At 40.6% G+C, this 13,825-nt stretch overlaps 1 protein-coding gene and 3 long non-coding RNA genes across 10 annotated transcripts in view; 1 reads left to right on the top strand and 3 right to left on the bottom strand.

Annotated features, from left to right (window-relative positions):
* LOC120718841 overlaps positions 1-13,825 on the bottom strand; it is a 223,853-nt gene that overhangs the window by 184,457 nt on the left and 25,571 nt on the right. Inside the window, exon 1 of one of the 7 annotated variants that reach the window (XM_040007570.1) lies at positions 3,600-4,107. The exons of 4 other annotated variants lie outside the window; for them this stretch is intronic. In XM_040007570.1, the coding sequence (XP_039863504.1) occupies positions 3,600-3,750 (151 nt within the window). In that variant the 5' untranslated portion in view covers positions 3,751-4,107. Of the gene's footprint in view, positions 1-3,599; positions 4,108-13,825 lie in introns of those variants that run through there. 2 more of the 7 variants (XM_040007559.1, XM_040007560.1) reach the window with 2 other exon arrangements.
* LOC120718864 lies at positions 1,091-1,624 on the bottom strand. Its single transcript, XR_005692586.1, has 2 exons — positions 1,549-1,624; positions 1,091-1,195 (listed from the first exon to the last, which is right to left on the bottom strand). It is a non-coding gene; the product is annotated as an uncharacterized LOC120718864 (long non-coding RNA).
* LOC120718863 lies at positions 1,427-11,666 on the top strand. The gene is made up of 3 exons (XR_005692585.1): positions 1,427-1,538; positions 10,752-10,759; positions 11,656-11,666. It is a non-coding gene; the product is annotated as an uncharacterized LOC120718863 (long non-coding RNA).
* LOC120718857 lies at positions 5,849-8,510 on the bottom strand. Its single transcript, XR_005692579.1, has 3 exons — positions 8,071-8,510; positions 6,766-6,997; positions 5,849-6,609 (listed from the first exon to the last, which is right to left on the bottom strand). It is a non-coding gene; the product is annotated as an uncharacterized LOC120718857 (long non-coding RNA).

The raw sequence follows: 13,825 nt of genomic DNA, 5'->3' as shown, positions 1-13,825 counted from the left end.
TAATCAATGACACATTTGTTTTAACCTCCTGAGACACGAACTCTTTCATGGCATACATTTTTAATTTCTCTTTGCTCTTTGGGCTGATTGGGACCTGATGAATGTTTTTGTTTCTGAGAAAAATGAGATCCACATATGAGGACATATTTTTGATGTGGCAGTATGATGTCCTTGTAAGTGGATATCAGGCCCTTGTGGAGCAAAATGTAATAATTTGGTCTAGACAACCCAAAATGTGATGTCCACATATGTGGGCGCCAGGTCCTAGGAAGTTAAATGTTTTACATATTTATGATTATTAGAAAAAGATGGAAAGATGCTCAACATCCATCTGAACTGATGGTGTTTGTGAAATTGTTTTCAAATCTTGTCTTAATTTATTCCCTTTTTCAGTGTTTTTAACATAACGGTTCAACTTGAGTTCTGTGGGATTTAATGTTTCGACTTCATCTTGTATTTGTCTTTTGTGATCGTACTAAACATCAACTGTGTAACAGCTCTGAGTTCACACTTTGTTTCTCTCACACACATGAACACAGATGCTTCCTGAATAACTTGAAGCAGAGTTCATGCTTGTAACTGTCATTGTGTTATTAAAGTGAAAAGCCACAGCTAACGGTGTGGAGGCTGCAGAGCAGAAACCAACACCCCCGTCTGCTGCAGGAGAGCAAGTTTATGATCTGTGAATGCTGCAGTCACACAGGTTATGTATCACAGAAGAAATGAGAAATGCATTCTTAAAATCACAATCTTTATTTTTACTTCAGACAATAACACACGTTATTTTGTTATGGTGGGATCTGAATGCATCAGCTGAGTTTTTCTGCAGAGATGTACAAAAGAAATCTTCACATAAAGAATCTACACTTTTACAAACACATCAAACATGTTTATCTGTAAATTTATATTACACAGTTTTAAGATGATTAAATGAGAAAGGTCAAATGCTCAGTAATGAAACATTGAACCAACCAGAAGTTAATTTACATTTCTGACTGCTGACTGGAGGAAATCTGCTGGTGAGAAAAGGCGAGCAGGAAACAGTCAGTCAGCATGTGTGCAGTTGGTGGACGCTCCCTTGTTTTGTGAGCATCATCAGCAGAGAGAGTCCACAGCAGTACACCAGACTCTTCACTATCAGCACTGTGTACAGCAGGCAGAGCAGCTTTCACCCTGCACTGAGACTGGAAGGACACTGAAGGACAGACAGACACAAAGAGACAGACAGACAGTCGGTTTATTCCTCTCAGATCAAGGAGAAAAAGTCCAAATAGAAACAGTCACAGCTTCTTCTTCAAGTGGATGAATTGATGTAGTGTTTGTGTCCACTTGGGGGCAGAAGAACTCCACAAGCAGCTAACAAACTGATCTCTGACATATTATGGTCTGTCTGCTGTTTGGTGCTGAGCAGACTAGTGTACATTGGCTTTATCAGAGCTTGTTGGATGAAGATTTGATCAATTAGTGCAACTTTAAGAGCCTAAACTTGTTCCAGCTCCCTCATTGGACATTGGAGCTGTCCATGCAGAGAGGCAGCAGTGATCTTACAGTCAGCTGGCTGCAGAGCTGGCAGGTCTGGCTGGCTCTCTCTCTGGAGGACAGGAGGCTGCTGGAGCTGGAAGCTATGAAACAGAAAAGGAGTCAAAATGTTTGGAGCTGCAGTGAGAAATGTCAGTCCTCTGCTTGCTCTGCTCTCTTTGACAGCATCTCCACATGAAGCTGAATCACTGCTGAACACAGTCCCCAAGCCTTCATTACCTTGTTGTGTTTGGGCCTCCACTGTGCCCCCTCGTGCTTCACCCAGCAGCTGTATTTATATGTGTCAGAATGGCTCCCATCAACCATCCTGATGGCAATGGTGCGTCCCGCCTCTCTGAGCTCCAGCTGCTCTCCCTCAGCAGGGGGCAGCTCCTCCGCTTCTCCGCCGTTCTTCTTCTGTCTTTTCCAGGAGAACTGGACCAGAGGAGGAAACATGGCTGAGGCCACACACAGCAGGGAGCTGTCCCCTCCAGGTGGGCTCTGGATGCTGCTGGGTACACGCTCACCACGGGCTTCACTACCTGCTCATCTGAAGTTGACAGCAGCAACAAGCAGCACAGACACACATTCACACAGTCAGCAGCAGCTTCCAGCACTGCAGCTGCATTCAGTCTGATCCTGGAAACTACATGGACTCTGATCACTAAACTACTCATCAATACAGCACAAAGTTCACTACATACACTGGATTCAGCTTCATATCAAACACAGTCATCACCTCATGTCATCATGGCTCACATGAGGAACACCCAACATGATTTTAAAACTGAATAAAATGTATTTCAAATTTTTGTAGTGTTTTATTGTAATTTGTTATATTTATAAAATTTATATATATTTTCAATATATATATAAATAAAAATATATGTGTGTGTGTGTGTGTGGTGTGGTGTGTGTGTGTGTGTGTGGGTGTGTGTGTGTGTGTGTTTTGTCGATACTGTTGTTCAAAACATACATTAATCATTTTTGACATTATTCTGCACTAAACATAACACAACATTTTTCAACATGATTTAATTCCAACAATGAAATTTTAATTTTTGTATCAGTTTTTAAACAGGTGATTTTAAATGTTTGAATTAATACCATACTTCTTTTTCAGATTTCATATTTTTTTGGTTTTATTCTGCAGTAACTGGAACAGCAATACATCTACTGTTTGGTTTTATTATGCGCTTTTCATATGTGTGAATAAATAATTACATTTAAATCCAATGAAGCAGAAACTTGAATGATCAATCATGATCTATCATTATTATTGTTATTATTGTTTTATAGTATTGTTCTGTTTGTTCTTACCCTCCTGCTGCTAAACTAATTTCCCCTTGTGGGACAATAAAGAAATTGAATTGAATTGAGCAGGAACTTGAATGAGCATTTTGTACCTTTTATTAACATAATATAAAAATAATTGTCATACTTTATGTTATAAATTTAAGTATAGTGAAAATTTCTATTTATTTCTTCATTCTTTTTAAAGACTCATTTACTGGTGACGTTTTTCAAGTTTTTCTTTTTCTTTGAAATTTAGACTCACGCATCAAACAAACCTGACTCAGTAAGAACAATGTCATATTTTAGCCTCATTTTTTATATTCCATATTACAAATGTTTTACACGTCCCTGATCAAAATCTATGTCAATTTATACATGAATGTAATTGCAAGAAATCCTCTTTCATGAAGAAGATACATCTTTGACAACTAAATCTAAATTTTCTCTTCAGCATAATTTTTAATTTACAAGTTTGCTGCAACTTATTACAACATCAAATATGATCTTGTGTTAAAAACCAGCAGAATCACTGAGAGGATCAAATCCTAAATATTTGTAACATCACTAATATTTGCAGAAATAAAGAATAACTTTAGTTGTTCAGTGAGATTTCAACATGTTTTCAGAGATTATTGAGCTTTTCTTATGTAACAATGGCTGCAGATGAATTCTCTACTAATGATGAAAAACTAACATGTAAAGCCTGAAGCAGCAGAAACTGACTTTAAACACATTTTCAGCTTCTACAATAAAACAACTGAAGGAAAATAAATGTTTGTTCTTACCTGTTACAGACAGTTTAGTTCCAGAGCCAAAGATGAAATAGGGATAGCTCCGTCCTGCCACTCTCACAGTGAGACAGACTGCTACAAAAACCTGTCTGCTGTTGAACGTGTCAGCTGAGGTGAATGAGTCCAAATGAGGAAGCAGGATCATATTTCAGCTCCATGATGTGTTTCTCTAATGTTCATATCAACATGACTGTCTCTTCTTCTCTTTTCTTTTAGCCACACTAGCAGCACGGCTCTGATCTTAATGTCAGTCTGTTGGTCAGTCCACTACTTTAGTCCACATGAAAATAGAAAATCACTATATAAGCACCAGTCCATTTATCCCATCAATGATGCACCACTACAATGAAACATGCTGCTGATAGGATCATGGTTTGGCCCATCTGGCTCACCATCATTAATCACACAATCAATTTTGAATTCTAGCAGCAAATTGTAAAGAAAACTATCAGAACATGTGTCTGTGAACTGAATCTCAGGAGAAAGTGGGCCATGCAGCACCACAATGACACAAAAGGAAAGATAGATGGTGGGTAGGCAGCAGAGGATCAGGGGACCATAACACCATCTTACACAGTTATTAACTAATGAGCTCATTGACTAATCTGAAACATCACTTTCAGTTTTCTAACAGCTTCATTGGAATTTCAGCTCACAGTGGATCTGCAACATGAGCAGCTGAAGAGCTTCAAGAGCTGAACTTGAGGTTATAAACACACTTGGGTTAAACACACAGTTGTACAGAAACTTTGGCAAAATGGTTTAAACAACATCAAGTTATCAGAGTGACCGTCACAAATCTGATCTCAGTTCATTAGAAAAACAAAAAGTTTCTGATGGAAGAAAAGTGACAGAGAGGCTGAAGTCTCCTTCACTTTCCCCTGTCATCACATCTTTGAGTAAAAGGATTTAAACATCCAGCCTCATGTGTTAGACCCAGATTTGTGGCTGTAAAAAAGTTATTTTCCCCATGTCCTCGTAGTAAATCATCTTTATTTCTATTCAAAGTTATAATCAAAGTATGATCCTGATCAATATGTTAAATAATAAATGTAGTAAGTAAAATAACTGCTGATCTTCTGTAAACACAGTGATTGGTGACGACCTACCAGAGGGAGGAGAGGTGGGGTGAGTGAGCACTTGTCAGAACATAAATTGGAGCCTCAGAGATGTTCAGGTTCTGTTTCCAGCAGTCCTGTGAGCAGTTCAGATGATCGGATACCAGAAATTCACCTTTGGAAATTCTGGCAGAGACACCAGAGACATCAACCAGCTGCCCAAACAATGGACTTACAAATTTAACATGGATTTGGCTCCATCTCTTCTCATCATCATCTTCATCATCATCATCTTTGCTCTGTTGGATTATAATTCTAAAGGTTTGGACTCCCATCATTTTCCTGGAGGATTGCAGCTTCTCCCCAACACTGAGAAGATCTGGGGTCTCGCTGTTTTCCTGAAGTATTGAATATTCAAGGATTCCTGCTTTCCTGTTGGATTGTTTCCATTAGCACAAAACACTGAGATGAAACAAAATTCAGCACAAGATCTGCTCATTCTCTCCTCCAACCTCTCTCATCCTTTAAAATCAGCATTAGCTCAGAGTAGGTTAATGAGAGAAGTATGATTGATGTGATTTGCTTATTATTCTGTGACTGTTATTATCATTTAATTCTGCCTCTGCTTCACTCCTGCCAAATAAAGTAAAATATCCTGTAATTACAGTCTAAATTGTGGACATACCCTTTTTAAACCTTTGTGAAATGGTAAAATTAAATATAAGAATATTAATCATTTTATTGTAAACAGCTCTTAGAGGTTACTCCGGGCCTTTAAATATAACTCTCCCTTGGGACTGACTGTTCAGGCCTCTGACATCAACCCTGTTACTAACAAGTTCCACGATCTAGGGGGGAGCTGTCATACTGAGGGGACTGGTAGGATTTGACCTGCAAGGCTACTCAGCTCTTTGTTTCTTGTCAGTGGACAGAGGGACAACACCTGGACTGTGGTCATTAGAGCTGGGCGAGTCCCCTCACCCACACCGGCTCCATGTGAACTCTACAGACCAGCTTAACTATAATCAGCTGTGCAGATGTGAAACTGGTGATTGTTGGATCTTCACTTTTTACATTATCTATAAGGCGCCTTGAGGCAACTTTTGTTGTGATTTGGCGCTATATGAATAAAATTGATTTGAATTGAATTACTGTGTGTGGCTGGGGTGTGTTCGTCACCTTTGTGATGGGGAGCCTTTGTCAGCAGCCTCCCAGGTTTCTGTTGCCCCGATCCACAATGGAAAAGCTCCTGCGGTGACTAGCTGCTGGCGCCATGTCTCGTAGGTCGCACACTTGGTGCTTGCCGAGGGTCCTGCAGCCAGCGTTCCCCTGGAATATTGCTCGTGGCCTCGCAGGTTCACGTATCCAGTGGATCCGCTGTGGATCACCTGCCCAGTGTGTGGGAGTTCTCTGGTGGACATGGAGCTTTTCTCACAGTCTCACGAGTTCGTGCTCGGTGCCCTCTCCATGCTCGCTGCTGGGAACATGCCAAGCAGACCAGGGAAGCTCCACAGTCCTGCATAGACTGTTTCATATTGCCGGAGGCTCGTGCTCGCTTTATTTAATCTAAGCGCACCAGCCAACCACTTCCCGACATGCCTAAGGCTAATGTAGGGAAGGTGGATGCCTCACAGGCAATGGCCGAGTGTCCTCAATATGCTGTGTAGCCAGCTCCCTCTCTCACCAGCCAGGGGCTACTGGAGGACAGCTATCAGGAGGACTTTGAGGCTGAGTCCATCCTCTACTCCGCAGGCTGCTACCTAAACCAGCTCATACTTTTTGAGGTTGTTAGGGCATTCACAGCTCTGGATATTAGGTTGGGTTGGCCTCCACCTCTGTGGAAAGTGTGGGGCGGCCAATCAGCTCTGGGGATGGATCCTTGGTCACCTCACCACAGCCTTCGTCTCCACGGTCAGCTTAGCGTCTTGCTGGCCGATCATAGCGACCTGCTCCGTAAAAATGTTTTGTATGTAAAAGATTTTAATGAATGGTTCAGTATTAGTGCAAATGTTCTCACTGTAACTGAAAATCTTTAGAAGATTTTAATGATCACAAAAATCAGATGTTGGTGGTGATATGATAATAAAGATAATAACACTCACCTTTCTCTGTGGATGTCCAACCAGGGTCACACACAACAATCCCAGAGTGTGGGAACATCATCTGTGGGATGTTCTCCTTAAAAATCTCTGTGTTGATGAGCTGAATAATGTGGACACTTGATGTGAAAAGAACACAACAGTCAGTCGTCTTTGTCAGGTATGGAGGAAGGAAGGCAGCAGAAGTCTTGGCAGAAGAGAATATCCAAGCTAATGGACATCATCCCAGTGGGCCCTGGTGTTGTTAACAGAAAATACAAAGTTACTGTCACATAAAATATAAGTTTAGAGAAAGTTCAGAGAATTAGATCCACACCTCTTCTAGTGTCACAGTGACACATCCTCATCTTTCAGAACAAGAACTCAGCCTTCAAGCTGGATTTGAAACTGTTGCATTTAATAACACAGATCATATTTAAAATACACATACAGGTAAATTTATAACAGAAAGTTTAACCTCCACAAAAAGTTCAAAATAAATGACCAAGACTGTGACAAATAAATCAGCACAGCATAGAAAGTTAGCTGTTAATATGAGAGCTTCAATTTTAATCTGTTAACTACATGTTAACATGTTGCAGCTCCAGCATTTTTTTAAATTTATCATTTTAAAGTATTAAAAAAATAATCTTACAGTAATGAGTCTGTGTCCTTTATGAACTATTAGTTTATTAGATTTATATTTCCTGGAGTGTTATTCCCAGGAAAGATTAGGATGTCAGCCTCTCTGACTTTGTCTCTCGTGAACTCATTTCTAATCTTGTCCAGTGAAAGTCTGAACATCTTCAGTTCGGCCTCCTGTCTTTTTGTCAGAGCCACAGGATCCAAACCAGACATCACAGCAGCTCTCACCAACATCCTGTAAACCTTCCTTTCACTCTGCGGCTGTCCTTCTGTCACAAATCACCTGACAGTCATTTAAAGTTAGTAGCACAGTGTGACGGTGACAATGCTGCTCAAACTTTCCTAAATTACATTCAAAGTTATATACTGCTCAACAACATAAAGGGAACTGTGACAAAGTGGCTAGAACGGAATTAATTTGCCATTTGTCACTTGCATATATTGTTATTCTGTGTTCTGTTATTTTACAGTCAGCCATAATGCTTTAAGTTAGGCATTGCTGGTGTAACTTCTCTTAACACACACTATCCCGGGTTTTGTTTGTGGTAGCAGTAGTTACATTCTTTACATCCATGCATGTGTTTTAAAGCAAACACTACTAACCATCAGATCATCTGAATTTTCTTCTGTTTACAGGCACGTCTGGTAAATTATGTTCCTTTATGTTGCTTTGGTTATACTTACCATGGTGTCCATGTTGTGTATTCAGGTCCTATATGTGAGACAGGTGTATGGGAAGGGCTGCCCACTACTTCCTGTTTATATAGGGTCATGAGGTCAATGATTGCATCACTGGGTGTAACCAAATGGAGGGTTTTTCATTTTGTATAGTATTGTTTGTTTTCTTTAAAGTAGCCTTTTGAGTTATATTGTATGCAGTGTTTTACTTTACAAACTATTTAGTTGAGTAAATGAGTTTGTCAGTTTCATGCATGACTTTATTCCTGTTCTTTGTTTAGATTTGTATTATTTGGTTTGACCTATTTTGTTTCAATGGTAGGGACTAACGAGGTCAGGTGTGGGCAAAGTCTTGTATAAAGCCAGTGGGATTTTTGCATGCCTGATTAATTGTTTTATGGTAAAATGGAGATGCTAGCAATAAAATATGCTTAAAAGAACTTCAATTGTCTGCTAAATGCTATTTACTTTCACCTTCCTTGCTGCTTAAGTTATGCTACATCACAGGAACACTTGGAGTTACATTGTGTTGTTGAAGGGTTCCCTTTATTTGTTGAGCAGCATATATTAAGATCATTCAAGCAGATTACTGTGAAGGACTTTAATGGTTTGCTGATGGATTCGCCTCCATCTCCTGTGTTCTTGCTGTCAGGTGGATCCTTGTGATCCTGTAAACAGTGATGCACCTGAGAGTCACAGACAGACATGTGGGACACAGACAGACCTCTTCCACAGCTGATGTCTTTAGTTCACAGGAGGAAAAATACAGGTGTGATAATGACGGCTGCATTCCAGTTAGCAGAGGTCCTGCTTTGTGGATCAGAGTCAGTTTCAGCCTGCTGTGTTACAGTGGACAGCTACAAATAACAGGCCTGAAAGGTCGATCAGATGAAGGTTATTGGTTTGAATCCATGTTGAGAGGTTGGTATCTATCTCTCTGAGATTACTTTTTTTTGTTCATAAAGTTGTTCTGAGACAAACTGCTGCTGCCTCCAGCTGACTGGTTCCAGGTGTTGCAGGTATGAATCCTCCTGATGGTTCAGTCTGAGAAGAACTGAAGTCAGAACAGTTTTAAATGTTTGCTGGCACAAAAACACAACCTGACATCTAAGGTAAAATACTGTGATGTAAAAGTGGAACTACAGAGAACAGTGGCGATATCACGGCCACTGAGCTGTGATTAAATACATGTTTTAAAGAACAAACAGTGTGCTCTGTAGAGCTGTTTGATAGCCAGAATACACAGAAGTCCTGCTCTCACACTGACAGCAGTGATGGACACGTACAGCTTCATGATGGCTGCCAAACACACAAAGAACACGACAGGATCAACAACCTGTTAAACAGTTTTAGCAGTTTTTATACAAAATGTCATCTCTGTCATTCTAACTGTAAGCGATCATTAGCTAGATTAGCCACACTGTATTAGAGGGTTGTTGCTAGCTAGCGATGCTGCACACCTGTTACTCCCGTAGTCTTTATGCTTCAATGATTCCACAGGTCTCATTTTTTCTTATCCTATTTTAGACAGAGATGACATCAGCAGCAGACTCCACAGAGACCCAGAGTTACTGTTAGTATCTGAATTATATGGATTTAAACAGTTTTAGATTCAGTTCACACAGAGCGCTCTACAGCCCGCTAACATGGAAAGTTTAAATGAAATAAAGCACACTGACAAAAGGTTTGATAGAAGTGTAGTTTGTTCTTTTCATTTAATAACAGGGTCCAAAGTCCACATTATTATCAACAGCTACATTCACCCTGGGGAACAACAAGTGAAGGTGACCATGAGGACCAAGCTGGGTTTCCTGGGTCCAGAGGTTTGAGAAATGTCCTCCCTTTCATTTATCACAGCTTCTGTTGACCCACGGAGGAAGACTCCTGATGTGTCATTTCAGAAACATCAGGAACTGAAGGTCACCGCAGGGATCAAGCAGAACTCGCCACCTTCACCAGCAGCTTCCTCAGAGGGAAATCTTCAGACCTCCACTAGACGCCCAAAATAGAAGATGGACAAATCTGCATTTCATGAGCAGTGTGATAGAGACCTTTACTTTGTGTGATGTTAGAAGTTTTCACATCATCCTCAGATGAAGCACAGAGACTCTGGACTTTTACATAATGATGTTATATTCAGTCCTGTAGAAAGTTACATATTTAAAATATATATTATCCTTTCTGGTTACTCTGGTATGAAGGACTCTGAATGACTTCATGGTAAAAAACACAATATTGGCAAAACACAGTGTGAGTGAATTCTAGATTAAAGTTTTTAGTTCAACATACAAGTGACGACCTTTGACCTTCATCAGATTTTACTTAATTGTGTCAGAGAAAATCTCACTTTATGCAGCTGACTGCATTCATGTTTAAAACAGAAGCTGTGCAGGTCTGAGATCAGCAACTTTCTGAAACACCAAACTGAGTTAATATTTATGCTCCTATATAGTGACACAGTTACATGGATGATTAATCCCTTTGACTTCTTGTCTTTAACTTTATCAATCAAACAGCTGCAGCTTCCACTGACAAAGAGTGAACATGTAGGATGATGTGTGATGTCACTGGGTGGTGCTGAGGGCAGCTCCTAAAATCACAAAGAGAACAGAATCATCACAAACTGTGAAAGTTTATCCATCAAACCTGAAGTAAAGCCGACTCTTCTCTGTCCTCACACACTTCAGGATCTGAAGTTCTGCTGACAGCTGATAGATGAGCTGTTTGTTAAAAAAGACAAAGTCTTATATACTAACACATTACATGTAACTTTGTGAACAAGACCTCATTAAGAATAAATCAGACTGATCTTTAACCTGAATATTTCAAACAAATTCAGTAGAGTAAAATCTATAAATAAATATACAGTCTGTGCTAAAAAGTCTTCAAAGGAAAAATTAAATATAAACTCTGACTTCAGCTCCAAACGTCTGTAATATGTTCCAGTGCATCAATGTTGGGCTTTGTTATTTTAATGGTGTTTCTTGTATTTTGTGGACATCAGCTGTGTCAGTAACAAACACATCAGAAACTGGAGCTGATGTTACAGTCTGTGAGTGAAGAACACTGTGAGAACATGTTCAGTCCTCAGTGATTCATCTTCAGTTCAAACTGTTTAATCTGCTGTTAATGATTAATGAGGGATTATTGAAGTGCAAGTTTGGTGCTACTGTCCTTACAGATGTGGAGGCAGAAACATGCTGCTGTTTATTTTTACAGTCTAACACTCATAACAAAAGTACAGTAACGTTAGTCAGAGACTGATCGGTGACTTTTCTGTTTCTCATATAAACGTTTCAGTGCCTCATGTTCAGCTGCAGGTCTGAACATCCTTCAGTTCAGTTCAGTCAGAGCAGCAGAGCTAATATCTGAACTACAGCACTGACTTTAATCAGCATTCAGGCTCACAGTGATTTCTTTAGTCAGGGTAAATTCACTCATGTGCACTGACAGCTGTCACTGGATTACTTTAATGCTGAAGAAATCTTAAAAAATTGAGGATTCATATAGTTCTGAAGCCTCAGCGCTCCTGTTCCATTACTCTCTTGAACAATATCACCTTTTATGGTTAAAAACAATTATCATCACGAGGAGCACACATCATTCCTAGTTTTCATCCTTCATTGTACAAACTGTGAGCAAATATAAGAGATGCATATGTTGTTGCCAGAGGGCCACTCAGTAAACATCACATCTGTTCACATCTGGCTGTAGAGCTCCACCCACTGTGGGTTCAGGCTCCACTGTAATAGTTCATGTGATAATATTACAGGTTCTCTGAACAGGCAGGCTGTGGAGTGACAGGAGAGGAGGATGTGACGGGCTGTCCTTTCACAACACAACGTGACAACAGTGAGTGGCTCGTCTGTCTGATCTGAACTAGTGTCTTATAAAACAGTGAAGGCTGTTGCTGCCATTCTCTGTAAATCTGAAGGGTCTCATAACAATATCACACACCATCCTTGTAGCTGCCGTGTGCTACATTTTTTCCCTTTTTTTCCTTTTAGTTATCTAGATGCATGCAGGAGGTCAAAGAATGGTTCCTGAGTAATTCTCTTGTTTTGAATTATAAGAAGACTGAGACTGTGGTGTTCAACAGTAAAATCCCTCGTGTCCAACTCGGTGCTGCCCTGGGTTCATTTGCTAGCTCTTCCTGTGACTATGTCAGTAACTTGGGTGCACTGCTGGATAGCTCGCTCAAACTCGATAAGCAAGTGTCTGCTGTAGTGATATCTAGCTTCCACCAACTGCGCCTTATCTCTAAGGCTAGGCATTATGTTCCACACGAGCAGTGTTGGGGAGTAACTGAATACATGTACCGCCGTTACGTATTTAAAATACAAAATATGAGTAACTGTATTCCGTTACAGTTACCGTTTAAAAAGGTGGTATTCAGAATACAGTTACTTTGTTGAAATAAATGGATTACACTGCGGTACTTTCCTGTTTCATATTGTCGCGGGTCAGGACTGTTTGGGTTTTGTTTGACAGCTACGTTCTGTTGTTCCAGGCGGCAGCGTTACGGTTGCCATGGTTACAGGGCGACGCTCTCTCTCTCTCTGCGACTGTGTGTTTCCTGGGTGAGAGAGCGCCTTTTCGTTGTTGTTGTTGTGCTAAGCTAACAGGCAGAATGCTACAAGCATAGCTCTAAAGAATGTAGCATCATGGGCAGTGTAGTCCGTGCTGCAGGGAGAATGGACTGCCATACACGTTATGGGTCTGTGAGCGCGAGGAGGGAGAAAAAGGGGAGTGGAAAGGTACGAGTTGTCATCGAGGAAAAACGGGAGCTGGAAGCATGTAAATATAATAATAACCACTTCAGCCAAGAAGAGAGCCTGACGAGCCCAGCTGTAAGTAAGCTGTTAAGACTCGACTGTACACCGTGTTCGTGTTTTCCTCCGAAACAATAAGTTCCGTTGGAGCAGCCTTTCAACGCCTCTCTCTGTCTCTCGCAAGAAAAGTTCACCCACACAACAAAGTAAAGCTATTTTTCGGCTACGAGCCGACGGGGACCCCGCCGTATTAGTCAGAGGTCCCTTTGCTACAGTTCGGAGTCGCGGACCTTCAGTAACAGTAATAAATCACACAGCAATAGTACATTCACGTTGTTGTAAAAAGCATGATAATATATTAAGTAATCCAAAGTATTCAGAATACGTTACTGTCATTGAGTAACGTAACGGAATACGTTACAGAATACATTTTGGGGCATGTATTCTGTAATCTGTACTGGAATACATTTTAAAAGTAACCTTCCCAACACTGCGCACGAGGACCTGGAGAAGCTTATTCACACTTTTGTGACCTCCAGGTTGGATTACTGTAACTCCTTGTACTACGGTCTTCCCTCTTCTCTTCTTCTTAGACTGCAAACAGTCCAAAATGCAGCAGCCCGCCTCTGGACTGGAACCAGGAAATTTTGCCAAATTACTCCTGTTCTAGCTAGCTTGCATTGGCTGCCCATAAAGTACCGTATTCAATTTAAAATATTACTCCTTACATTCAAAACTATTAATAAATTAGCGCCAAGTTATCTTAGTGAACTTCTCAAATCACATACTCCTGCTAGAACACTCAGATCTGCCACTCAACTACTTCTGACCCAACCCAGATCTCGGCTGAAGTCCCGGGTGACCGTGCATTTGCTCTGGCTGCCCCGGTACTGTGGAATAACCTTCCTCTCGACCTCCGCGCATCTGATTCCATTGCACTGTTCAAATCACGACTAAAAACCCACTTATTCAATCTTGCCTTTCCCTCT

The sequence above is a fragment of the Simochromis diagramma genome, unplaced genomic scaffold (genome assembly GCF_900408965.1).
Source record: "Simochromis diagramma unplaced genomic scaffold, fSimDia1.1 OVJJ01000544.1, whole genome shotgun sequence".
NCBI lineage: Eukaryota > Metazoa > Chordata > Actinopteri > Cichliformes > Cichlidae > Simochromis > Simochromis diagramma.
This window is presented reverse-complemented; position numbering and strand designations above follow the sequence as displayed.